Below are 26,379 nucleotides of genomic sequence, written 5' to 3' on the forward strand. Positions count from 1 at the left end.
CCATCGAGGTCCTGGGAGCACCTCGGCTATGGCCGTGTTTCAGGACACACCTCAGCAGCAAGGCCCCAGTAAGGGAGAGGACTGAGCTCTTTGTGGCTCTTGGGGTGGCATGTGGGCAGCCAGGGGCTCCAGAGTGTGTGTGTGCATGTGTGAGTAAAGTACATGGTGCAGCGTGTAAAAACACACCTAGAGAGAAAGTCTCAACAGAGATTAGATTAAAAGAAAATGTAATTAAACACAGAGAGCATCCTGTCTATTACTCAACCTTTCTTGCATAACTCTCGGGACTCGCTGCCTTCACAGATGGCTGCTCTGCTGTCAAAGTCATTTGCTGGGCACCTGTTGGAAAAACTGCCAGGTCAGCACAGAACTAATTGCACCAGCATCTTTCCTAGTAGTGAGATTTAAAAATCTAGAGGAAAAACTGCTGAGAGGTCTTGCAGCTCCCCAGCTGAGCCTGCAATACCTCCCGCTACTTAATTCTCCCCATGTACTCCTGTGAGTGACTGTGATGGGGACCACAACGTTGCGGTGGCCCAGAAGGTCTCCAGGGCTCAAGTGGCCCCTGGCAGTGGAGGTTGCACGTCCCCCCTGGGAGCATGGTGATGGCTGCTGCTGGGCCAGAGGGAGCAGGACAGGAGCCGCTGCCGTCCCCAGCCCCTCTCAAAGGCTGCGGCAGTTCTCCCCTTCCCCTGCTGTTTGCACCCAGGTCTGAGGCTCTTGTGAGCAGCCAAATGGCAGAGAGCTCCACAGCTGCAGAGCGATACCCAGACACGTAGGGTGCCTTTGTTTGCCTGGGTGAGCAGCCAAGTTGCAGCCCATCTCCAGCTTCGTACCAGCTGCAGATCGAAGGCAGCTGACTGGCCTGCCAAAAAAACAAAACACGTCGAGGACCAGGGAGTGGTTTGTGCTAGTGCTGAATAATGATGATCCCAGCACGCTTATAAAACGACGAGGCAGAGAGCTCACCACAGAGCTGTTTCTTGCAGCCCTGGTCCTCTGCAGAGCATCACTCCGCCTTATCAGCCAAGGTACGTTTCTGAATTAAGAGATTCAAAATGGGACCTGTGTTTGTGTCCGCCGTGGGGCCCATGCCCTGCGGCTGGAGACAGACTAGGCTTTTCTTTTAAACTTGGGGAAAATGCTACTGCTGCTCCTGTGGAGGAGTTTCTGGCCAGGGAAGCAGAGTAGCCCCATGCTGCACGGTCTGTAGGTGCCAACCTGCCCCAAGCAAACCTCAAAGCACATGGGCAGCATCCTGGCTCCAGGGGCTGCTTGGGGGTGAGCAGCACAGCTCCTGCCTCTGCTCCACAGGAAAGCATGTCCTTTCCCTCCTCGCAGCATGCTTTTGGGGGTTGGTTCATGTTTTATTTGGTGCTGATTTGAGTCTCGACCAACTTGCCCACCCTGCAGTGCTGTGTACATCCTGGCACACTCACAGAGGCAGCTGTACTGTCCCTCCACTGCCTTGCAGGGCCAGGCAGCCCTGGCACACATGGGGATGTCCCTCTCACCATGCAGGCTCTTGCATGTGTACACTGCTTGCTTCCATGTCCCAGGGCCTCGGCTCTGTCCCGGCCCTGGAGTATGTTCCTTGTGCTCCAGCATTTTATAGCAAACATCTCTGCATTTCTCCTTACCTCAGCTTTGGACAGATGATGATGCTCCTGCGTGTCCTTGGGGGTTTATCACCCCTGCATCTTGCTAGGTGTCAGGTGTGGGTGATGGGTAGAAGTGCTCTCACCAGGCATTGCCTTGCTTCCCGCAGAGCTGCTGGGCACAGCTTGAGCACAGCTGAGGCCATTTTGGGCTGGGGACTTATTTGGCACAGTGGCTTTGTGCTCTTCTCATGATCCTTTTCTCCTTGCCGTGTCCCCGAGGTGCCCTGCTGCAGCTGTCCTGTCCTTGCTGTATTTCACACAAAGTTCTGCTCCAGGGATGCCCCAGCTCAGCTATTTTCCTCCTCCCCAGGTCCATCTCCTGCCTGCATCCCAGCGCAGCCATGCTGGGCACAGCAGTGCGGCTCTCGGTCCTGCTCGGCTTCCTCGGCTTTGGGAAAGGCCAGATGTTTCACATGGGACCATGCCCAGATCCACCAGTCCAAGAAAACTTCGATATCAACAAGGTGTGAAAAGCTTTCTAAAAATCTCACGGCAGGTAGCGAGTTAAGCTAAGGGGGCATGGGACCGATGGCAAACTGCCTGGGTGCATGGCGGGGGTGGGGGGGCTGGCAGATCTGGTCTCAACGCCTTGTGCCAGAGCTGCCAGCACGGGTCTGCAACCCCGCTAGCCCCCTGCAGCCTCCTGTGCCATGGAGGTGGATGCCTGAACGAACCGAGCAGTCAAAACGGTGCCAGCAAACACGCCATGCTGCTCTGCCTCAGCCCTCTTGTGCTAAAAGTGTCTCTCTGGACTTTCTTCTATCAGTATTTGGGGAAATGGTACGAGATAGAGAAGCTGCCATCAAGTTTCGAGAAAGGAAGCTGCATCCAGGCAAATTACTCGTTGAGGGAGAACGGGAAGTTCAAGGTGATCAACAAGGAGATGCTGTAAGTGTTTGTGTTCAGGCTGTGTCCTTGCCGCAGGGGTGGCACTCCTGTCACCTCTCTTGCCATCCTGGGTGGTCAGTTTTTTCCAAATTGCCTGTTTCTGGATCTGGGGGTGCTGGGGAAGCCACCATGTGGTTGCAGTAGCTCTGCTGGGGTAATGGGCTTTGCTGTGGTTTCGGCAGAGATGTGGGTCTCTGGTTTCCGCTGGTGCTTCCCTGGGGCTCACCAGGTGTCTGTCTCATTGTCCAAGGTGAGTAGTGAGAAAATAGATCAAATGCACATGGTGACTCCACTGTGAAATAGCCTGGGTTTCTCCCCTGACTGGTTTGTGATCCCCAGTGATGGCTGAGAAGCCAGATGCCCCAGGTCCTGTCCAGGGAGGGTCACAGGGCTGGTTATGGGATGGCAGCCACCAGCTTGTGCCCCAGTGTGCTGAGAGGTGCCCGTGCTTTGTGGTCCTCTCTGCTTCGGAGTAAAGGGACGCAATGCAAAGGGTCAGGGAAGGTAAAGCACGTGGGTCATTTTTACTTAAGCAAATGTTTGTCAGCCTTTTTCTGGAGCATTCACCTTGCACTGGTAGTAACTGCTGTGTAAGGGGATCAGCAACCATTGCCAGTTTAAATCAGTGAGCAAAGTGAATGCACTGATTGTTCCCTTTATTGTACTTGGTAGTTGGCAATTATGCCAAGCCCTCCTGGCTTTTCGCATGGACAGATGCAGATATTAATTCATCTGTTTCCATCACCAGCCCCGGCTGTTGTGGGGTGCTGCTGTGAGTGGCTGAATGAATAAGAGGGATCGAGCGGCGAACGCAGCGCTGTCCCCTGCGCTCCCTGGCATGGCATGGGGACTTTGTTCTGGCTCACAATAACAACAACGTAGCAACACATCCGTCGTGTCCGGCAGAGAGCAGCGTCCATGCCGCTTGCTGACTGTGCAGCACTGTCTCTGCAGCTCCACTGCTAGGGCAGCGCCTGGCAAACAGCTGGCCATTTATTTGCGCCTGCATTAATCTGCAGAGATTAATCTGACAGCTGGTGTCACCATTTCAGCAGCTCAGGACCCTGAAATGTCAGGAATGTTTTGGGTCAGGTGTGCACTGTGCACGGCTCCAGCATCAGACCCTTGACCTCTCTCTGCTGCTGGCTGCATTAGCTTCTGCCTCCTTGGGTGTTCCTGTTTCACAGGGAAGCATGAAACTTTCCTGCCCCACAGGCAGCGTCCAGGTCTTGAGGCATCTGGGGAAAAATGCAATTATAAGACAGGTAGCCCGAGTCGTAGGGCTTGCTGCCAGCACGGCAGTGCTCTGAACCAGCAGCGAAACAAACCCTGGCTCACCAAGCAGCAACAGGTAATTTGTGTGTGGAGGAATGTGCCGTGACCTGGAAAAAATGCAGGTGATTAAACAGATGTGAACACAGGCCTTCCACAACTAGCAGAAGTTGAGCTGTTCCCTGGCACATCCAAGATCAGTGCTGGGATCCTCCTGCCCTGTGCAGAGGGGTCTTGCTCTCCCTATTCTCTGTCACTGTCCCCCTGGCACCGAAGTACACCCTGCTGGCAGGGGCACTTGGAGAGAGGCACCCTGGGGGGCTGGGGTCGTTTAACCTGGGAGAGCACTTGCCCCGCTGCGCCTGGCTCAGGACCTGGTGTGCCCTGGGTGCTGCTGAAACCGTCCCCAGGGGCAAGCTGTCCCTCTGGGGATGCTGTGGTTAGCTGGTACATGTTACGGCCACCTCTTGGCAGGTGGATGTGTCAGGAAGGATGATTTATTGGAAGGAAAAAAAAAAAAAGATTTCAAATTCACCTGATTTTATTTCTTGCCTTCTCGTTCTCCCCTTAGTTCCAGTGGAAAAGTCAATGAAGTTGAAGGAGAAATGATGCACATGGATGTGAAGGAGCCGGCCAAGCTGGGCGTCCGCTTTAACTGGTGTAAGTGTGTGGCTGGGAGGCTCGCAGCCTCCACCGGCTCCCTGGTTCCCACTGGCCTCAGCAGCGCGGGAGGGCAGCGCCTGCATGAAGCAGGCACCCCTGCCATGTCATCAGGGGTGCAAAACTAGCAAAGTGAGAGGCAAAGCTGCCCCGGTGACTTCAGCGCAGCATGATGGGGCAATGGCAAAACATTAGGACAGATGTTGTGACCAGCAGGCAGTGGTTTGGTGATATTTATACATCATTTACAGCAACAGCCCCCGCAGTGGTGGAGCATTCTTCACCAACTGATCTTAAAGCGAGAGAAAGATCAGCAGCATTTCCATCCCTCCAGGTCATTTCATAGATGGGGACAGGGAGGTAGGAGAGGCAGCCCCACAGCCGCTGCAAGGGCCAGGAGTAGGCTTGTTTTTCTGAACACAGCAGTAGAGCTACCAGTCCACCCTGCCTCGGCTTACAAGCACCTTTTAATAACCTTTAATAATGTGTTTTTATTTGCGTTTTCTTCCCTTGTCAATGTAACACACAACAGGGGCCTGCCGAGGTGCAGTGCATTTTACTTAAGTTGCAGAGCACTTTCCTCTGTCCGCAGCAACACTTGGAAAGTGAGCAGAAGTCTCCTCTTGGCTCCCTTTTTATTCTGCTCCCTCACACCTTTTCCTTGGCTGTTTCATAGCACTCACACAGAGGAGTTATTTGGAGAAATGGGTGGAGCAGAGGTACTTGCAAAGGACACTTATTGTTCATGAGCACAGCCAGACTTAATTATGTGCTGCTAAGGCATCACCTGCGGCCATTTTGCCTGCAGACTGTGCAACCCCCGTCATCCTCACTGGACACGAGCCCCAGAGAACAGCACCCAGCATTCCTGAGTGCATCAGAAATAAATCCCAGGGCACTTATGCCTGCCCGCTGGACCCACCTCTGCTTTCTGCCTGACAGTTTGAAGCTGGAGTGGCTCTCCCTCATCAGAGCAGATGCTCTGGGCATAGCAGCCTGATGGAGAACAGAATTTGACTCACGTGGCTGGTGCTGGTGGGATGGGCTGAGCCATACCGATTCCCACCGCCCGGGCTCCCGCTGGCTGTGTGGGGCAGTGGGTGGTGGGGAGGGAGGTGGTGGTTCAGGCTCCTCAGATCACCGGTGTCAGCTCCCAGCCCTAGGGCTCCTTCCTGCCAGCAAGCACCCTCACACGGGTGTGAGCTGGGCTGGTTGTCTGTGGCCCATCCGAGCTGTTCAGGTCATAGTCTTAACTTCCCAGCAAGACCTCTGTGGCTTTCTCGAGTCCCTCTGGGCAGAACAAGGAGACCTGATAGGCTTTTATAAATTACAGCTCCCTGTACTGACCACAATTATGTGGCTCAGGAGCAGCAAAAGTGGGAACAGCACCAGGAGCTGTGGCTCTAGTGCTGCAGAGCAGTCCAGAGTTGGTTACCCATGGCATTCACTGTGCCCTTCTATCTCCTAGTCATGCCTTCTGCCCCTTACTGGGTCATCTCCACCGACTATGAAAACTATTCACTGGTTTACTCCTGCACCAACATCCTCTGGCTCTTCCATGTTGACTACGCCTGGATTATGTCAAGATCTCCCGACATGCACCCAGAAACCGTGGAGCACCTGAAGAGCATTCTCCAGTCCTACAAGATTGACACCGAGAAAATGATGCCCACGGATCAAGTTAACTGCCCTCCTGAGATGTAACTCCCGGCACACAGCGACACAGCGCCAGGCCAGCGATGAACTTTGTTGCTTTCTTTATTATCCATTAGAATTTCTCTATGTAATAGAGAAATGTAATAATCCTTTTGCTAACAGTAGTTTGCCAGCCCTGAGTTACTCCTTGCTGTCGTTCCCTCTATCGCTCTCCCCGCTTTTTTGTCTCGCCCTGACTTTCGCAGTGTAACTGACTGATTCAAAGCTAATGGGTGAAGAAGAGAAACCGTGAAGTGCAGATGCCCATGGACCAATGTAACTGCCCTCCCGAGACGTAACTCATGGCATGCAGTGACACAGCGCCAGGCCAGGTCTGCTGTTGCTGTGAGTCCTCCAGTATGTGGATGGGAAAGGGTATGAGATGTCATGTGCAAGTATTAGTCCTGGGGAAAAACCTTTCATCACACAGCTCCAGGTTTGTTTCCCATTTTAGTCTTGATGCTTCTGGGCCTGCTAGGAGTCTACGGTGTCTGAGCTACATTGCGGGCACTGCCTTCCCAACGGCAATGCCCAGACACGGTGGGTCGGTCCTACAGCCTGGGAACTGAGACTGGGGGTCTTGAATGTTTTCTGGTGCAGAATGTTGCTGCCAAGTCAGAGGACCTCCTCGCTAGAAACCAGATCTGGCCCTTCGTATTTAAAGTCTAAAAATGTCCAGAAATTCAGCATCCCTCCACCCCCAGTGTCTGTATGTGTCCTGTCTTGCCTCTAGTGAGGCTAGTCCTGCACTCCCAAGGGGTCAGCTCTGAGAGTACCCATAAGCAGACAGAAGGAGACAGGGCTGCTCCCTTGCCCTCTCCTCTGGAGGCTTTTCCCTGAACACCGAGAGACGGCAGGCTCTGCCTGACATCCTGCTCACCGCTTTTGTACGTGCCAAGTGCCTGCTGGCATTGCATCTGCCCAGGCAGGTGTTCACCAGGCACCGCGACAACTCTGCTTGAATAGCATTGATGCAACTCATTAAAAATTAAATCAAAGTATCTTGCTTTGTGGGAGCTTTTGTACCTTCCCAGCTGCATGACCCTTTCGAGCAGGCCAGGGGCTTGGCGTGTGGGGTCTGCCTCTCCTCTGAGGCCAGCGCAGCGCCAGAGTGGGAGCGCAATGCAACATAAGCAACCACGTCTGAAGTTAAATGGTTTGCTCCAGGAGCCTGAAGGTCTTTCCAGCTCCCTGGGGTCCGATGTGCGGGTTTCCCCCATCGCCAGAGCCATGCCAGCAAACCCTTGTCATGGCTTTGGCTGGCAGCGACCCCCATCTCCTGCTGCTTCCACTGACGTGAAGAAATAATGATGCGGGCATAGCATACTGTAAAACTGCAGGACGTGTTCTACACCTGCTGTGGTGGGACCTCGATTGGGGTGTGTGTGCAGCAAAGCGCTTTCTTGCCCTGGGAGGGCTGCAGGAGCTGGGCAGGGAGCCAGCATTTCACTGATCTTGACCAGTCGGAGGAGGCTGAGATGGGAGGGAGGCCTTGCAGGGATCAGAAAGAACCGCCACGTTCAAGTTCGAAACCCTAATGCCACAGTTGCTGCGACACAGCATCTCACACCCCACCCGCATATCCTCAGGCTGTAAGGATGACGGAGGACGCGCCAGGATGCTGCCAGCTGCGCGCCGGCTCCCGGGTGTGTCAGGTTTTGGGGGTAGGTCGTTTCGCCGCTGCTCCACCAGATTCCCGTCTTCCTCCTCGTGCGGGCGGCCCTGCTGTAGCCCCGAGCCCCCCCGCAGCCGCGCGGCCAGCCCACGTGACAACCTCGGTCCGGGGCCGCACGAACCTCCCACCCACACGCACGCACCTGCGCGCGCAGGGCGCCTCCCAGCGGGCGCACAGCGGGCGGGGATTTGCCGGTCCGCCGGCCGCCAGGGGGCGTGGCCGCGGCGGGCCGAGGGGGCGGTGGCGGCGCGGGCTCCCGTCTCCTCTCTTCTTCTCTCCTCGCCTCCCCGGGCCGGCGGTTCTGACGCGCGGCGGGGCGGGGCCGGCCGAGGCGGCGGCGGAGGCCGGAAGCGGGCGGGAGAGAGGGCGGGCGGCGCGGCGATGGAGGCGCCTTCGGTGCCGGCCGCCTCGACGTCGGGCGCGGCGGGGCGCGGGCCCATCAAGGGCATCCTGAAGAAGGGCGGCAGCAAGCTGTCGGGGGGGGGAGCGGCCTCCGGGGCGCGGCGGGCCAGCCCGGCCCGCGACGAGGACGAGCACGGGTGAGGGCCGCGCCGACCCCGGCCGGGGCCCCGGTGGTGGTGGTAAGGCGGCGGCGGGTCTCAGCGGGGCCCCGTCGCCGGCCCCGCTCGTCCGGGGCCTCCGCGGAGCGGGGTGTGCCAGGCGGCGTCCCCAGCTGGGGGTTCGTGGGCTGTCCCGTGTTTTGGGGGTGATGTGCAGCGGGCCACGCGGGTCGTGCCCGTGTGCTTCCCGCGCCGTGGCGGCCGCGGAGCACGGTTCCCCCCGTCGGCGGCGGTCAGGCAGCAGCGGAAGCAGCCGGCTGAGGCAGGAGTACTGCTCGGGGCAGGGTGGTCTGTGTGAGGGAAGGGGGTGGCGGGGCTGTGGCCCTGGGTGGAGAACGCGAGGGCTGCCCGAATGGGGAGAACCGAGGAACTGTAGTCGTGACTCTTCCCAGGAGCGCAGCGTGGCACCTGAAGGAGCTGATGTGATTCTTTGCTGTTTAGGTAGTGCTAGCAGAAGCAGTATTTGCTTTAAATGCTCGCTCGGAAAGACAAACAGAAGGGTTTTACAGTAGCTGTGAGGATAGTTTACAGTTTGGGAAATACACTTTGCCATGGGACACTTATTCGTGGCCTTCTCAAAGGTAGCTTATTTCTCTGTAACCAGAAGCGTGTCCCTGGGGAGAGGACCTCTCCTGGGTTGGAAACATAAGTAAGATGTATTCTTGCTTGTGCAAGATTCATCTGTGAAGATCTCACACTTGAGAATATGCACTGGCCATGTGGTTTCTGTTTTGAATGACAAGAAAATCTTGGTTTCATTGTAACATGATGAGTTAGTCCAAATATGCAAGAAGTGGTCGTTAGCCAGCCAGCAGCTGTCCCTGACCAGTAAGAATTCTTGCGCTTTTCCTGATGTTAGTTAGCACCCAGTACGTGCTGCCTAATGTTGCTCTGAGACTCCATCACGTTACGATGACCAGGGTTTGACCTGACCTCTACGTTTATGAAATTGCTTTTGACTGTTTTCTTCATTTGGGACCTCACTCAATATTCCAAGGAGAGAAATAATGATAAAATAAAATGGACATGCAATTATTTTTTTTGTATTGTAATATTTCTTTCCTCTTTGCCTAGTTAAGTCATGAATATAGTCTAAAGTCAGCAAGGTAAGACTGAAATTTTTTGGCTTGCTGTGTTGCCTGTGTTAGCTGCTCCTGCTTTCCAGGAAGAAATTATTGCAACTGAAGAAATGAGATTATGTTTTTGAAGGGGCTGAATGTAAGTAGCCATATGCTACACAAATGTTGTGATTTTTTTCCTGTTCTTTAGTTTTAATATAATGTAGCACAAAGTCTTTACTACCACACCAGACTTAAAATAAAACTGGCTGTTGGTAGCCTCTATTTTATTTTCTGCAGTCTCTTGCGTACCATCTTGAAGAAACTGATGAGCTGAGTATATGGTGTATTGGTTATAGTACACAGTAATTTCTTGCGGAGCAGTTAAGTGGGCAGGAGTCCAGCTTCTGTTTCCTGTTTACCAATGTGAATCAATAAAGTCAATTAGATTAATTCTGAAATTGCCTTGCAAGTTAAAGGATATTGGCTAACCTGGCAGGCTGCATTAGAAGATCTCCTGGAAAGATCAGTATAGGGTATTTAAAGCTGGTTTGTGTGCAGGTATTGTTTGTGGTTGGCAGCACTTCATTAAATCAGTGTTATTTCTGACTTCAGCAAAATAATTTTGTACTTAAAGAATGATAAATAGTATAGCTGTGATTTTCTTTGAAGATTAAAAATTAGTTCATAAATTCAGGTATCTGCTTTCTTCATGTGCCTCTTAGCAGCAGCCTCCCTGCTTATTTCTAATATTGAAATTCAGGTCTGAATACCTTTAAAATAGCTGCAGATGAAAGAGCACATTGTGTGAGCTGTCATCTCTCAAAGCACCGCGTTCAGTAGAGCTCTCGTGTATTTGCATCATTATTGACCTTGCGCTGTTGTCAGTGATGGTAAAATTCTTCGGAAAACTCCCTCAATGAAAATATGATGCAAGAGGGAAGTTTGTGAAATTGGCACACCACTGGAACTGGAGCCTGAGAGCTGAGATCATGGTTTAATGGTAGACATGTTCTTGGCATTCCTGCTATACAGTATTTTTTGCCTTAAGGCTCCTGTAAGAGCCCCTGAGTGAGCTGATCTGATATTTTACAAAGTAACTAAGTAAGTCTGTGCATGTGTGTGCAAGCACCTGTGTCGGTACAGGCAAGAGAAGAGTCTGCAATGGTAGGAGCAAGTGAGGTGTGAGGGTGTTCCTTTCAGTAATACTGCTGCAGAAACTTCTTGCCTGTCAAGGTGTGGTGTCAAAATAAATAATTATATATGTTTAAAGAAGTGAAAGAATACAACTGAGCACTTATGAGATTTTTTTCAAATCTGATTTTCCTAAGGAAGATTAGATTTCCTGTTTCTATATCTGAGGGGTGTCAGGAAGCATTTTTCTGTGATGGTCCTAAGCTCTCTCATTAACGTTGCGCTTCTCAGGCGTGCCTAAGCATGCTAAATTGGAGACGGTCAAAGGAGGTGTGGGTTTTTAGAGCACTTAGTCACTCTCCTGTGATGGCTTTTTACATGGAGAGGTGAAATGACATGTTTGTCTGTTTGCCACTAACGATAATTTTTTTCCCTAGCTGAATTCTAAATTGTGCTTTGGGACGTGTTCCACAGCCAAGGCTTTTAGTGTTGGAATATGAGTTTAAAGAAATGAGTGTGAAAAACTAAACCACTAAAAGCTTCCTCAATTTTCTATTTATAACTTACTGAATTGCTAGTTGTAGGCTGTCTAACTTCGAGAGCAGTGTATGCCAAAAAGATTCTTCTAAGGTTGCCAATATTATTATTAGGTATTGAGTTGTGAGCTCAGGCAATAAACCTTGATGCACTCTGGGTGAATATGGTGAACACAAAGCATGTGATGGGAGTTTCTCCCATCTGTTACATTTCCCCTTCAACTAAGCTCTGTCTCTTTGCAGGGGCTGCGTACCATTGTCCAACTGCTATGGCTAGTAAAAATTCTCATGCGCTCGCTATGTAACCATACGATCATCTTATGTTAGTCATAGGTGAACTTTAAGCAGGTGTTTAGGTGATGTTTAACTGGTGATTTTTTGACTCCTAAATAGATAGGTTTGAATAACTGCCATTCCTAGACTAGAGCTCTTGCTTTGTCATCATGAAGCTCATGACTCTCCACCCTGCCAGAGCAGGCAGTCTGACTCACGTGTTGTCCGCTTAGGTTGCAATCCTTGTGTTACAGTTCCAACAAAATTATTAAATAGATCTGAAGCCTCAAACATGAGAGTTTGGCATTGGTTCCTATATGCTAAGGGGATTAAGCTCACTTAATTTGTATTCATTTTTGGAGTATAAGTCTGTGGCATGTAGGATTCTGCATCAACTCCCGCATCTGTTTTTTTTTATCCCTTTAGGGTTTTTTCCCCATTGTGTTATATACAGTGCTCTCCGTAAATGTAAAATTTAGTTTGTGCTTGGAATTTTGCTTTATCAGTTTTGTTTTACTTCTGCTCAAGAGCAGTTGCATTATTGAGATTGAATAAATTTTTCAAATTTGGAAGGGACTGTGTTTAAATAAGAGTAGTTACATTAAAGTCTTCCAGCCAACTACCCCCCTCAAGCTCCCCCCTGCTCCCAAACAAAAAAAAACCAACAAAGCTCTGTAACATTTGCTTCCTTAAATAGTAATTTGCAACAGGAATATGTTAATGCATAAGGTAATATTAAATAGTGGAATTAATTTACTATTGTAAAGTTAAATTTCTTGGTTTAGTTGAAGGGAAAGACCACCTCGTATGAAGCTTGCAATACCCTTTATAGAGGAAATGTGGAACCTGGTAGTTTCTGTTGGTTAAACATTTCTGTGGCTTTTAGATCGGTGGAGGGGTGAGTCTTCCTCTGGCCACAAGGCAACTGCTTTCCCTGTGGCTTGTATATTTTGTCAGTCTGGGTAGGCTTTTGTTTCTGCAAATATACATAAAATGGTACATTACCTGATTGACTGAGGAAATTCTAAATAATGTAACATCACTGGTGCCTGTCTGTGTAAAATGTGAAACTTCCTCAGCTTAATTACAGCAGTGAATCGGTTCTGGTTTATGATTCCAATTTCGGATTACAAAAGCAGTATTAATAACCAGCTTGCTCAGTGCTGTTTATTTTACTGCAGGAAGTTATTTGTTTGTTGGTATTGTTTATGTAACAGTTTTGCCAATAATCATAGCAGCTCACTGAGCAGAGGTGAGGTGGAAGTTATGTGGTTTTGTTGAAGTGTTGTGGGTTGTGATAAGAGGAAGAATGATTTTACAGTAACTTGTAACAAAAGTGGGCAGTTAATGGGACAGTGATTGAACAAGACTGGTAGTTTCTTGAGAAAAACATATGTATGTATATGAATAAGAATACAGTTATAGATCACTGAGTTTATTTAGCTATGGTGAATTGTTAGGGAAATTAAATTGCACTGATAATTTGTCATGACTTCACTGAAGTATGTATAGAACAGTATTTATTTAATAGCCATGCTTTGAACATGCTTGTGCGTCATAATATTTTTTGTGCTTAGTATGTAGCAGAGGTCAAAAGACGTTCTAAACATTCCTTCTGTGGCCAAAGAACTAATTGTTTTTAGAATATAAGAAAATTTAACTTTGTTTTCTTATTTCAGTAAAAAATCCCAGAAGTGGGATGAAATGAACATCATAGCTACATACCACCCAGCAGGCAAAGATTATGGCTTGATGAAAATAGATGAGCCAAGTACTCCTTATCACAGGTAGGCTTGCTGAACTGCTGTCCTAAATGATGCCAGGTGACAGTAGTTTTACAGCAAAATTGACTTTGTGGATGATGTAGTGTTTACTATAGCTGATTGCCTGACAGACTGTGCAGACCTACTGGATATATGCAACATATTCAGATTTACAAAATTTCTAAATAAAAGCTTATAGCTACCAAGGAGAACTGTCAAAAAGGACAGAGTCAATTTTTAGAAGGTTTATGTCTAGCAGGTTTTAGGCTTTAGGCTTTGAATGGAATAAGTAAGTCTGACTTGTATTGATTTTTTTTTCAGTTAACATCTGTGTACTAGAATATAAATTTGTCATATCAATATTTAAATTAGATTTGGAAAGTTTTTAAAGTATTAAAGGAGTCTTTTAATTGAGTGTTGTAATGTTTTGACTGTTTTATCAAGCAAATTTTAAGCAGCAAATTATTGATAAAGGCTACTTTTTGTTTGCTCTCCAAGCATGGTAGGAGAAGATGATGAGGATGCAGTGAGTGATTCAGAATCAAATGAGCCCTTAAAAGCAGATGTGTTGAGTAAAAAGTAAGTATTGTCATAGAAAATTGACTAAATGTTAAGATAATTTGCTCTTTCCTGGAGTAGTTTTTCTTTATGGAAAGGTGTTGCTGGTTTCTCTAGAAGGCAGACTTTTGCTATTGTCAAATTAAGTCGTTTTCAGTGTTTGATAGGGCCACTGGTACTTAAAACCTCTTGCAGGTTGTTTCTACACATAAATATGGCAAAAAATAATGAACAAAGCAGTTTGAGTGTTCTGAAATTTAATGTATTTTAAATAAGTGAAAAACTTGCTGTTTCAGCATTTTGTATTGCATGATTTATGTAGACTGGCAGCTGCAGCTGAAGGTAAAGGACCTAAGATCATAGCAAAGCAAGAGGAAAGCAGTGAGGAGGAGGAAGAGGATGAAGAATTAACACCTGAAGAACGAGGTAGGCATAAGTTGTTTTCTTTGTTTTGTTGTTTTTGCTACAAATGGTTTCAGATTTTCAGTAAGAAATACTTGGGAAGAAGAAGTACTATCAGAAAAATGTTGTGATTTGAAAATGGTGATAAATAGTCTTTGAAGGGTAAGTAAAAGATTGAACAAATACACTGTTTGTTTCTGATCAGGACTGTTTGGTCTGGGATCTACATATAAACAGGAATTTGCTGTTACTGGCTGCCTGCTTGTATACAAGCCTAAGGTGTGGGAATTCCTCTTAAGAAACCTAGACTTCTCAAATAAGAAGCTCTTCCAGTTTTGGGGTGAGGGAATAGTTCTTAATCTGAACATATTTCAGGTAGACTTAACAATTCAATGAGTACCACTGCAGTCAAGATGCTACTAATTGCTTGCAGACCTACAGATGATATTTCTGTTGTTTCAAAGCAACTGGTAGATGGATCCAACAGGAAATCTACATTTATTCCAAAGCAATTTGCATCTTCAACAGAGATATTGTTTTGTGTTAGCTTGGGCTAGAACATTTTGAGGAAACAGTCAAACAACAATACTTCTAAGGTTTCAGGCTTGCATTATCTGGCTGTTCCTTCTCATCTTTCCTGGCCCCAGCTTTGAGCATCTAGCCTTACTATTCTAAAGGAAGGAAAAAAACAGCATTGGGGCTACCAATAAGAAAAGTTTAATCTAATTATAGTGCGTTACTGCTAGACCTACTAATGTTTAATATGTTGAGCAAAGTTAGGCCTCAGGCCATGGGGAAAGTGGAAAATATTTTCTTCTACATGTGGTAAATATATCTCTTATAACAGGCCTTTGGTAGTTAGCCAGGAGTCAAGTCAGACATCTGCAAAAGTTCATTTTCTATCCCACCAGTATGTCTCAATTTGTCCTTAAGTTTACTTAGAAACAAGGCTTGCGAAACTTTGGAATTTTGTATGCTGTTACTAGATGCTGCTCTTGGTTCAGACTTGCTCTTACTTGCAGACAGGTTCTTTTAAAAGTGCTTCAGCCATTCCAGTCCATTAATTACTAGCCTTTTTGTAAGTCAGGCTCATTTAAAAGAACGCTCCACTGCTTGAAGAAAATAATTTTAATTCAGTGATTGCTTGATCATATAATCAATGCACTTTCAAGGTAGGAATAAATTTGACATAGGAAGCAGTTAGTGCCTCTCTGAAGAGGAAATAAGTTGATTTTTTTTTTTAAAAGAGAAGAAAGAAATATTCGCATTTGTTTGTCCACAGAGAAAAAGAAACAGTTTGAAATGAAGAGAAAAATGCACTACAATGAAGGACGAAACATCAAACTGGCAAGACAACTCATTGCAAAGGAACTACATGGTGAAGAAGAGGATGATGAGGATGAGGATGAAGAGATGCATGATGCTGCAGATGTAGAAACAATGAATACAGAAGCTACTGAACATGGTGAGCTGCCGATTAATCAAAAAGCATGTTTGAGTGCTGGTGGTCCGTTCAGCTGCTGGGGAATGAGTACACTGAAGTATGAGAATAAATAGAAAGGGCACAGTATGTATGTAATGCTCAATGTGCAATACTGCATGCTGTGTTGATAGGTAGCTTTGTAGCATGGTACCAAAACCATCAGTATTGCTAAGTAGCATGTGGGCTTTTGTTTGTTGTGACATAACAGAAAAGCAAACACCTCTGCTTCATACTGTTTCCCCAGCATAACTGACTCTTGGTAGTGAAGTTGCCAGCATCCTTTTTAAAGGAAGAGTTGTCCTGTACAGAACACTTAAAGCTGTGGCCACATGGGAGAGCCTGGCCCTATGTTGTGGTTCAGTTCCAGTTCTGCTCCCAAACTATCATGTAGCCAGCAATGGGAAACTAGCATGCGTGCTTCCTCCCTGTTGAGAGGAGTGCATCTAACTTCCGAAGTAAGAACTTCTGCCTTTCTTACTGTAACGTAGAACTGCTGTTAGGACTTCGGTACGTGCTTGTCCTTAAGCAGTAATGTTCATTTCTATAGTATGGGATAAGACCCTCAGCTTTGCTTTTAGTGCAGCTACTGGAAGAAAGTCTGGGACTTTTAGCTGGGAGCTGTTTCTGGAACCTGCTTCAGGGCTGTATTTTGATAGGAAACTCATAAAACTATAGAGGCTGACACCTTCTCTTTCATCTTTAAGCTTCTCTCTGGGTGAAAAGGGTAGACTGTATAAGTCTTTGGTTTTTGTGGTGGCCTTCTGGTGAATAATTACAGCTGTTCACTACCCACCTCTGTGTGTAACAGCGCTTCAAACAAGTTTTTGGCATTAAAAAAATTGACATTTGTTGCTTATGAGACTAGTGGCAATGAAGTCTAAGCCACATTCATCTGTTGCTTGGCAAAACTATGAAATGTTAGCACAGTCTGCAGACTTGGGAAGATGCTGCATGGGTTTAACTTGGTTCACATTTGCTTTTCACAACCATGTGAACTAGAAACTCTTCTAAAATTAGTTTAAATTCCACACAATAAAAAGGTGATTTGCAAAGTTGTGTGTTTTTAAGTTCTGTGGATTGCACTTTAGTCCCATTATCTATTACAGGAGGACTAATGCCTTCATAATTGCTCCAAAAGGGTCATTTGGTATGTGTCTGAGACCCATTGATGGACTGACTTTATCCAGTAACTTAACATACGCCTTATAATGGCTATTTACTAGAACTTCACTCTCCAGGGGAAAGGAGGGCTCCAATAGGCAACCTTATGACCTTTCTCCATGGCTTGAAGCTGCCATCTCTCTGCACTCTGCTGTAAAACAGAGGCAACTCCGCTCCCCAGCTGCATTCGCCAGTGGAAAGAAGGCACACCTTTGCAGCATTTTTCCATCTCTATTGTTGAAGTCCATTCCACCTTGCCTCATAACCAGCTTCAGAGCCACAACTGGTAATTATCAATTTTGGACTGCTCATGGCCAATAGATTCCATAAACGTAACTGTTTGCCAGTTTATCAACCCATTAACTAACTGGTTCACCTCCACACCATGGCATATAGAAATACTTTCCATTAACTTGATGTAGTTCTCAATTCTTCACTTTTGTTTTGTATCATTCTGCTTAAACCTTGATATTTCATTATCTCCTAATCTCTGTATCAACTATCATAGCTTTTGGTCTGTGTACGTGATCAATTTTTCTGAGGTAAAGTACTGGTCTCACTTTTTGTAGCAGCTGGTGAATTGAATACCCTCAGACTGATCATGTGTGATTCTTTGTGGCAGGGTTGGTCAAAGGACGATGGAATATGGACAAAACAATTAATAAACCTCTCTGTCTTCTGCCACTGCCTGTGTTTTAAGAAATTCCTACATTGAGGTGATAAATGTTCAGCAACAAAGCTGTGCTAAAGTAATGTCGAAGTTTTACTGAAGTAACTTTTTTGAGAGGACAACTCTTTATCACACTCATCTGTATTCTGAGGGCACAGAAGAATCTCCTTATAAATGTTGATTAAACAGGTATTAGGGCTACAGAACATTTCTTAAATAGCTAGTTTTAACAGTAGCTACTTGGGTTTTTTGCTAGTCTGCTTTGGGCCATGCCATGCTTTTGGTCATATTAAGCAATTGGGTATTTAAAACAGTATTTCAATTTGGTTGTTTCCTTCCTGGAAGTGGATTAAAATGCTATTAATATTCTTGTTCCTGAGGTTCCCCTGTTAGGACTGTAAGCATGTGGAAAGATTTTTTTCATCTGGATAGCTTTTGAAGAGCTCTTTGACTTCACATCATATTTTAAAGTGCTTTTTTATAGAGCAGAAAAGGAGGGGTTTTACTCAGTGTATTGGGTGATGCAGGAGCTGATTTTTGTGATGGCTTATTTTGGCTTCACTCCGTTAAACTGACTAACAGCTCTGACACTTGCCTTTAACTGCAAAGGAAATGTCTGTCTTTTTCTGCATGTTGTATTGTAGATACATTTTGATAGTTTCTTCCATTTGACTTCACTTCTTCTGAAGTTACCGAGATCATCTGGTGATGTTGCTACCACTCACCTACTATGTCTGAGACTGTAAATCTACCTAAGTGAGAGCAGTGTCTTTTTATTCCAGTGGAATAACATGATTTCTATAGTACTGATGATCATTCCAGGTAAAGATGTGACATAAGAGGTATTTCTTAGTGGTCTGTTGTGACTCTAGGGCTCCACTGGCTTCTGGATTGTTTTTCAGGCAATTTGAGACCCTCTTCTCACTTGGAATTTTATTTGTCTGTGAAGATCCCTTAAAGGTTCTGTCCTTCTCAGCTCCTGATGTTCCTTTCTACCCTCTAATCCTGTCTGGTTTGTATTTGAGTAAAACTAACAGTATTCTTCTAATCCCTACATTCTCCTTTTGAAGAAGGGGCTAAAGACTTAAGACAGCTTTTTAAGAAAGTTTCTGTCAGATACCACCAGGTCTGCTAATGAGTTGCGCTTCTTGGTTACAGACTGAGATTTCTTGCTGATTGAAATGAAGATGGCCAGTCCAGTCAGTAATGGTGAGAACTGTTTGTATGTTTTTGCCCGTGTCTTCATCGTGGGCTACCGAGTGTTTTAAATGGATAGACGATTCTTTGCTTGCCTCAAGTAGCTGTACCTTTATCCCATGCACATGGATTCTAGCAGCCAAGCCTTTTGGTCGAAGAGAAAGTTAAAGTTGTTATAGTCTGCATTAGGATCACTTGCTTTAGCGTTTCAGCTTCTCTGGATTTTCTCTGGCTACTCCTTATTTATGACTCCACAAATGACATAAATAGACTTTGCCAGCAAAAGTGACCTTTGTTCCTTTCCATAAACACTTTTCTTTTAGAAATTCTCTTTGAAATCACTGAAGGAGAGATTCCTGATGTAGGTAGATTTAAGCATGATGATTTCAGCGCAGACCTGTTTTTACTTCTGCTACACAAAAGTATCAGCTACAGTGGTGTGATCTACAGCAGTTCAATTGACAAGCAGCAAAACTATTGTTCTCTCTTTATGGTTCATTTAGCATTCATTGCTATGATAACTGCTCATCAGTTTAGCTGTCATCTGACTGGGTGTGCCCTTTTGGCCTTTGGTAGACACAGATTATATTGTGTTTTCTTCACCACGGTGAGCATCACCCTAAAGATGATTTAAGTGAGAAGGCTGGGAGTATACACAAATTGGTTCTGCTTGTTAGCTATGCTATTTATTCACTTGTTATACTGCGCTTGTTACCAAGTCTAACTCATGCCTGAGCCTAACTGGCCTTTTTTAAAGTTTATTATCATCTGGACGTAGTTTTCTTTGATCTTTGCTTTATGCCACTGAATATAAATATATATATAGTGGGCTTTTTCATATGAAAAGCACTGATGAGAGAGAGCTTTTTCTGATTTATTGCTGTTCTTTGGCTCAAAACCATGAGTTTAACGACTTCCTGAAAAACACAACAGACTGTGCTCCTTCATTTATAACCTTGTTTTATTTTAAAGTGTCTCATCTGGAATTGAAATTTGACCTGAAAAGTACTATGCTTGCTTGTGTTTCAGGAACCTCATATGTTAGTTCTGCAAATTGATCTCTCTCAACTCCTGGGTTAAATCCTCCCAGTTCCAGGAGTGTTGAGCATTGAGTGCTTGGTATGCTGAACAATGGTGCTAGCCATTTCTTCAGAACATGAAGGTGAAATAACTGTTTTAGAAGTTTCCACACTCTCAAACTAAAAGCTTGTGCATTGCTATGATGGGTTGGCAAACATTACATTTGGAGAAGCAAAGATGATTTCAGGAGGATATTGTGTGCGTTTTGAAAATATTCAATGAGTGTGAAGAATTACCTATTTTTTGTAATCTTTCTTATGCAGCACATGCTACTCGTGACCAGCTGGAAAGTAGAGCACACAGCATAGAAGAAATCTGTCCAGAACTGTAACTGCTTGTCAAAGTCACAAATATAAACATCGCTTCATGATTTTTTGCAATTAAGGCTCTTAAATATTGAGAAGCATATCAGTTACAATGTTGTATTGCCAAGAATGTTAATTTTAGACTTGTCCATTAGGCAGAAAAAACTGTCTAATTGATTTATTCTTGTGCCTAGTATTTCATGGAGAATACTGCTTCATAATCTGTTCAACCAGAATGGCATTCCCTGTATGTATAACACTGATTATCTTGCGTAATATACTGTTACTCTTCATGCTTTGAAACAGACAGTATCTTTTGGTTTTTCACTATTTATTTGACAGTGTTCTAGGTCTGGTATCTGTTATGGAAAGGTTTGGGATTTAAGAGCCAAACGGTACAGCATATATCAGATTGACATGCAAGCTATTTATCAGATGTGTTGAGCAGTTTAAAAAGGGATTATTTAAGTCTTACAACTTCTTTGTAAAGTGTTGACCTGTTAATCTAGATTTCAGTACGTTATTACCTGTACTTCCCCAGTCTTTAGAAGAGCTGTATTATTTTTTAGGAGTGGTGTTCAGAATCAGTTGTTAGTTTCTGACTAAGGCAATACTAACATCTGGTGGAGGGAATGTTTTTACACTGGAAATGTGTTAACTTGAACTTTGCATTTAACTGTCATTATCTCTTCCATCGGGACTGGATGTTTTGTGGAGCTCTCTTTTGACTTATCATGAGAACATGGAAGTTCCCTCCAACTTTTCTCTTAAAACCACATCCACTGTCACTCTTCCAGCTCTTGTTTCAAACTTTTGGTCCTTTCCAGTTGCATGAAGAGTGCTTGTGCTACTAGCACTTGAGGAAAAATGCCCAGCCATGAGCAAATCCACATCAGGACTGTGAAGATGAGCTGAGTTTAGGCTCTGGCTGTTCTTTACATAAAGATAACTGCTGATGATCTCCTACTCATTTGGGGTTGGCAACCTGCGTACTGAAAACCACTGGTCTAGATCTTGCTGTACCCATTGCAACTTACAGCAGCTGCTTTTGTAAAATGAAGGCTGTTTGGAAGAATAGAAGGTAAACTGCCTAATTCAAATACTTGTTTACAGTGTGGTTGTACAGCCCCTGTAAAGAGGGATTCTGAACCTCCAAATTGCTGTAAACAACTTCCCATTTGGTGGAATTTGACTGGTGAATGTTCCAGTACTCAGAGTAGTTCCTGGGTTTTATTACACAAATGAAGTATACACTTAAGCTTTAGTTTGGTTATGGAACACAGTGTATATCTTAATTTTGATCTGAATTTGATATGTTGCAAAAATCCATATAATTATATGGATCTATTTTAAAATGTCTTTTTGTCCACTGTATATGTGAAGTTTGAATAAAGGAATGAAAGTTATTTTACAGTTATATGCATTCTGAAGTGTGAGCTTTCATGAAATCCCAGAGAGACTGAGAGTGAATAAAGCAATAAGATGCTGTCCTTTGAGAGATTTATACAGAAATAATTCATTAGAATGGATGCATCGCCAAAGATACCTGTGAATTGTGCTAATTGGGTGTTGTTGTGTGCCTTTCCCAACTATCTCTTCCCTTTAGTAGGTAACGGGGTTGTCAGTTGTGGGATATTTAGTCTTCTAAGGACCTGAATCAAGTTTAATAGCATCTTTTCACAAGAAAGAGTTGAACTCTTCATTCAGTCCAGTGTGGTGATGCTAATTTTTCAATATGGAGAACGCTATTTCTTCCTGTATCAAACATGGTCACTTCTGTAGAATAAACAGGGGCAAAGAGTAAGCATTTAGATACTTCTGACTCCTGAAGTCACTTACCATAGCTTTAAATTTGGCTCCCAAGAATAGGATGTCAAAAAGTTTGCACCCTTTATATACCAGCTTGCAGTGTTCAGACTGTTGGAATGTCTGCACCAACCTGTATTTCAAAGTGACCAGCTGACGGCCTGGTCTGCCCCAGCTAGGGCAGTTAAGTCCTATTGAGAGAGTGGCAGCACTCAGCAATCAGACTGGAGCACAAATGGGTCAAGATTTGACCAATGTGTATGGGTAATGCAGATGTCTTCTGCGATGTTGTAAAACAGATTACTTGCACTTTGTGATAAGTACAAGTGGGTACTTTGTACCCGCAATTAAGGCAGGATCCATCAGAAGCAGCTCTTACATGAGCTACTACTGTCCTGCCTTCCTTCCCCCCGCCCTCCCCGCCATGTTCTGTGTCCAAGACCTCATTTTCATTTTGGTGCTCCGCAGGGGTATTTTGTACCCTACAATGCCTGCAAAGCATTTTGTTTAACAAGCAAAAAACCCCTTTGCTAACTTCCAGTAAAGACCTTCCCTGTAATGGCTTCCAAAATCCTGGATGAAATGGGTATGTAGTTTTGAGGGAGGTACAGTATATATAGATCCATGAAGATGGTTTTAAATGAACCTCAGAATATACAGTAGGTCCCTTCATTAGTCGGATGATTTTGAGCTGTCTGGGTGATCCCACCTTTTCTGTGCCACCAACCTCCCAAGTTTTAGTTAGATGCCATTTTGCAACTTGTACTTGTTTTAGTTATGGGTTTTATTAAAGGCTTTGTTCTCCTCTTCATTCTCTTCAGTGCTAGCAAAAATTCTGTTTGTGCTGCTTTGTCTTGCTCACTTGGGGTGCAACCTGATGTACCTGACGCTGCTTTTAACTGGAGGGCTGGTTTACTTGATTTTATCCAGGCTTACACCTTCATGCATTTTAAAAGCTAAAATAGGCAAGCTGACTTTGCAGTAACTACAGATACTCTGTATGGCTTTTTTTACAAAGGGGATGTCTGATTTCCTTCTATTCTGGAATAGCAATTATAGTTCCCTGCTGAATGGGGACAAGAGAAGAAATGCCTTTTCTCTTTTTACATTTGATGGGGACTTAGCTTGCATGCATGTCTTAATCATGAGGTGCATATGGTAAATGCTCATTTGTACAGCAAAAAGTGGTGTAAAGAGACAACAAAAGACATGCAGCCCTTACTAATGTGGACATTGAGCTCCACAGCGTCATCATTGTGAAGCTTCTTGCACAGGTTTAAGTCCTCAAGCTGCACCCTGTTTAGAGAAAATATTTTCAATATGCTTCCAATAGGAAGATCACTTGCAAATAAGAGCCTTAACTCCATCTTTATAAAGGTTTTTTCTGTTCTTAAAGTTTCTTTCACACTGAGTTGTACACAGTTCATGGAAACAGCAAATATTTTTTTCCACAGCTTGCTCTCTCATGTTAAACTTGTGTATCTTACCAGAACTCTCTGTTTCTGTAACATGCTTTTTGTGGTGTTTATTATGATACCACCTCACAAATGTAATTATTCTGTTTGAAACCAGTGTTAAGTGTCACAAAGTAAATAAAACCAATGTTTTCATTAGTGCTGTATGGCACTAATACTAGATGTATTGGTTTGACTTCCTGGAGCTTTTTAAAAGAAACGGGCAGATATTGTAAGGTTTGCAGGTGTGTTCATAGATGAATACTTAAACTACTATTGCAGTTTCTTCATCATTGCAAACAGGGAAGTACTCTACAGTATAACTTTGATACACATCAGTTTATACACACCCTCAGGTTTTGTGGTGGCTTGGCTACCTAGATGTGAGGGCAGGTATGTGAACCTGAATCATGAATTTGAGACAGCAGCACACCAGAAAAGGTTGCATTTTTCAAGGTAATTTTCTTTGCATGTCGTAGGATTAAAGCAAGACTGGTCTGTCTCTTCACGGTCACCGTTGAATAATCACTCATTAGCATTGTGTAATGGAAAATGCCTAACACCAACTAATTCTTAGGAAGTAAAACTATTCCAAAAAAAAGAGCTGGGCTTTCTTTTTCAATTGCACACTGTACTTGAAAAGTGGATTTCACCACATAAACACAGCCTAAGTGATACAAAAATATCTTAACTTGATGTTTTTTCTACATGGGTGTGATGGATGCACTGACTCCTTAACCAAACTAGTGGTAGTTTGGTTAGTTTTAGTGAGGGACAGACAGTTCACAAAAATATACAATTGTTGCATCTGTGTAACTTGTAGTTTGGATCCTACATTTCACCAGTCTTAAAAAAACCAAACAACTCCGCCCCCTCAAACCACAACTGACTGAACCAAAAAGCTTCTCTTCTGTGAAAGGACACCTTAACCAAGGGAGGGACAGTTCAGGGTACAGCAGGCATTCAGCTTCTTGGAAAGAAGTCTTATATTCCCTTCCATCCTTCCATGTTGACTGTTTATCCTTGTGAGACCAAAAAGAAGTCAGTGAGAGAGGGTAGGATAAGAAAGAGGGAAAGGGATAAAAAAAAGAGGTGAAGCTTGGTGCAGATGATGGGGCACTGGAGGGCTGGAGGGTGTGAAGACTGCAGGGGGTGAGCAGGCTCTCTGGGGGCAGGTACGGCAGCTCCTCAGACTCCTGGAGGAGCTGAGAGTGAACGTCAGCAACTTGTGTCAGCTTCCCAGCACTGTGTCCCTGTAACTGCAGGATGGAGCCTGTGACTTGGCGCGACGTTGCTTCATCCTTGCCCAGTTTAACTTGAATAGTAAGTTGTACTCCTCTGTCACTGCCTTTGAGGGTGAGAGGGGATGGCTGACACTACTTTGCCTTTGTCATTTTTACATCCGGGAACACTTAAGCAGTGCCAAACTTGTTAAAGCTGTTTTCTCGTAAGGGATCAGAAACGTATGATGTTTCTGCAGTCCTTCCCTACGAAGTGGGAGAGGACCAACACGGTCCTTTTCACTCTACCATACAGCCCTTTCACTGTCTGAAAAGCCTTCAGAAAGTATTCTCAGGCAAAGCTGCCGTACAAAACCCAAACAAGCACGCCTGATAATTCTTTCTACAGAAGCCCCCCCCCCCCCTTCTCCTTCAAAGACGACTTTGAACCTCCCCCAAGTAACACCAATCTACAGTTGTCGCCAAGACCGAGCACGGAAACACGCTGCAGAGCACCCGGAGTCCTAACTCCTCCACGGCGGCTCCGAAGCTGCCGCTGCACCCTCAGCAGGCGACACCGGCTCCCCGCCGGGGCGGCAGCGTGTGTGAGCCCCCCACACCGCAGCGAATGCCTCTCCCGGGGCCCGGGGCCCGGCCCGCTGCCCGTCGCGAGGGCCCGGCCGCCCGCTTCGGGCCTGAGGGCTCTTCCGGGGGGCGGCTGAGGGAGGGGCCGCGCGCCGGCGGCCCTCACCGCCTCAGGGGGGCGCCGAGCCGGGCCCTCCCGCGCCCCTCTCATCCCCCAGGGAAGAGGTCCCCTGCTTAATTAGTGGCTTAATTTACAAAAATTAAGCAGTTAAAAACGATCAGCCGGGCACAGACGGGAGAGCTCCGCCAGAGCCCGCCCGCCGCCTCGCCCCACCCCCAACGGCGGCACCGTCAACGGCCGCCAGCGGCGGGCGGACCCGCTTATCGCAGCGCTGGATCGGCCCCCTCGGTGCCTGCGAGCGCTGGGATTGGTCTTCCGGTGGTCGTGGCAATGGCGCTTGCCAATTGGTGGGAGGCCAACGGCGGTTTTCCCGTTGGCTTACCGGGCTGTCACTCTTTAGGACGCTCGGTGAGGAAGTGATCCCTGCGGCACCCCGCGGTTGGCTGCCTCCCCTAAGCGGCCCACTTATTGGGCGGTCTTCCTGTTATGCTCCTTCCTCTCGCCGTGTGATTGGCCAGAGGGCTCCCCTGCTGGACGGGCTGGCTGCCCTTCCCCCGCCCTACGCCGATTTGGGGGAAGCCCCGCCTGCGCCAGCGTCTTATTGGCTGTTTCTGCTGCTGGCTGCCGCCTATTGGCCGGCCGCGCCGTCAGTCGCGGTTGGGCGCGGGAGGGGGGGCAGCGGAGTTGGTCGGCGCGGCGTTCCCGCAGCAGCCGCCCCGCCGCCGGGCCCCGCCATGAGCGCCGCCCTTGCCTAGCCCCGCCCGGCGGCCGGCCTCCGGCCTCGCCTCGGGCTCGCCCCGCCGCCGCCGCAGCCACCACCACCAGCAGCAGCAGCAGCAGCAGCGGAGGCAGCGGCGCGCCCCGCGGCAGGGCAGGATGAAGGTGACCGTGGACTTCGAGGAGTGCCTGAAGGACTCGCCGCGCTTCAGGTACCGCCGGCGAGGGGCCGGGCCGGGGTCGAGCGGGGGGACGGGCCGCGGTGGAGCGGCGGGGTGTTGGGGGCCGCGCAGGGAAGGGGGAAGAAGCAGGTTTGGGTGCCTGCGGGGTTGACAGGCCGCGGGGCGGCGCGGGGAAGGGGCTGCTGGGGCGGGCCGGGCTGTGGGGACGGGAGTTGTGGGGGCCCCGGAGGGTGACAGGTGGCGGCGAGCTGTGGGCGACCGGC

At 46.6% G+C, this 26,379-nt stretch overlaps 3 protein-coding genes across 15 annotated transcripts in view; all 3 read left to right on the forward strand.

Annotated features, from left to right (window-relative positions):
* The first annotated feature begins 916 nt into the window (after nucleotides 1-916).
* APOD (apolipoprotein D) lies at nucleotides 917-7,177 on the forward strand. Its single transcript, XM_009919550.2, has 5 exons — nucleotides 917-1,031; nucleotides 1,972-2,125; nucleotides 2,428-2,549; nucleotides 4,393-4,481; nucleotides 5,950-7,177. The coding sequence occupies exons 2-5, from the start codon at nucleotides 2,003-2,005 to the stop codon at nucleotides 6,183-6,185; spliced, it is 570 nt and encodes a 189-aa protein (XP_009917852.1). The 5' UTR covers nucleotides 917-1,031; nucleotides 1,972-2,002; the 3' UTR covers nucleotides 6,186-7,177.
* A 1,015-nt stretch (nucleotides 7,178-8,192) lies between these two features.
* PPP1R2 (protein phosphatase 1 regulatory inhibitor subunit 2) lies at nucleotides 8,193-23,474 on the forward strand. Of its 3 annotated transcripts, XR_011326198.1 has the most exons (8): nucleotides 8,193-8,390; nucleotides 13,092-13,199; nucleotides 13,674-13,754; nucleotides 14,056-14,159; nucleotides 15,418-15,600; nucleotides 16,857-17,065; nucleotides 18,608-18,658; nucleotides 19,990-23,474. XR_011326198.1 is itself a non-coding variant. In XM_069792338.1 (7 exons), the coding sequence occupies exons 1-6, from the start codon at nucleotides 8,233-8,235 to the stop codon at nucleotides 18,610-18,612; spliced, it is 639 nt and encodes a 212-aa protein (XP_069648439.1). In that variant the 5' UTR covers nucleotides 8,196-8,232; the 3' UTR covers nucleotides 18,613-18,658; nucleotides 19,990-23,474. The 3 variants fall into 3 exon arrangements, 2 of the variants coding, with proteins under 2 accessions (XP_069648438.1, XP_069648439.1); XM_069792338.1 differs by lacking the exon at nucleotides 16,857-17,065 and having other exon boundaries at nucleotides 8,196-8,390; XM_069792337.1 differs by lacking the exons at nucleotides 16,857-17,065; nucleotides 18,608-18,658 and having other exon boundaries at nucleotides 8,195-8,390.
* A 2,402-nt stretch (nucleotides 23,475-25,876) lies between these two features.
* ACAP2 (ArfGAP with coiled-coil, ankyrin repeat and PH domains 2) overlaps nucleotides 25,877-26,379 on the forward strand; it is a 67,788-nt gene continuing 67,285 nt past the window's right edge. For 4 of the 11 annotated variants that reach the window (XM_069792350.1, XM_069792347.1, XM_069792343.1 and 1 more), the window contains exon 1: nucleotides 25,878-26,146. In XM_069792350.1, the coding sequence (XP_069648451.1) occupies nucleotides 26,094-26,146 (53 nt within the window). In that variant the 5' untranslated portion in view covers nucleotides 25,878-26,093. Of the gene's footprint in view, nucleotides 26,147-26,379 lie in introns of all 11 variants that reach the window. The other 7 variants (XM_069792339.1, XM_069792342.1, XM_069792345.1 and 4 more) reach the window with 5 other exon arrangements.

Source organism: Haliaeetus albicilla, chromosome 9 (assembly GCF_947461875.1).
Source record: "Haliaeetus albicilla chromosome 9, bHalAlb1.1, whole genome shotgun sequence".
Lineage (NCBI taxonomy): Eukaryota > Metazoa > Chordata > Aves > Accipitriformes > Accipitridae > Haliaeetus > Haliaeetus albicilla.

Bases quoted from the DNA above. Each gene is read 5' to 3' on its own strand.
- APOD (XM_009919550.2), top strand. From the start codon at position 2,003: ATGCTGGGCACAGCAGTGCGGCTCTCGGTCCTGCTCGGCTTCCTCGGC. The intron at 2,126-2,427 runs GTGTGAAAAGCT...TTCTTCTATCAG, and splicing joins AAAACTTCGATATCAACAAG to TATTTGGGGAAATGGTACGA. The intron at 4,482-5,949 runs GTAAGTGTGTGG...TCTATCTCCTAG, and splicing joins GGGCGTCCGCTTTAACTGGT to TCATGCCTTCTGCCCCTTAC.
- PPP1R2 (XM_069792337.1), top strand. From the start codon at position 8,233: ATGGAGGCGCCTTCGGTGCCGGCCGCCTCGACGTCGGGCGCGGCGGGG. The intron at 8,391-13,091 runs GTGAGGGCCGCG...TTCTTATTTCAG, and splicing joins CGCGACGAGGACGAGCACGG to TAAAAAATCCCAGAAGTGGG. The intron at 14,160-15,417 runs GTAGGCATAAGT...GTTTGTCCACAG, and splicing joins ATTAACACCTGAAGAACGAG to AGAAAAAGAAACAGTTTGAA.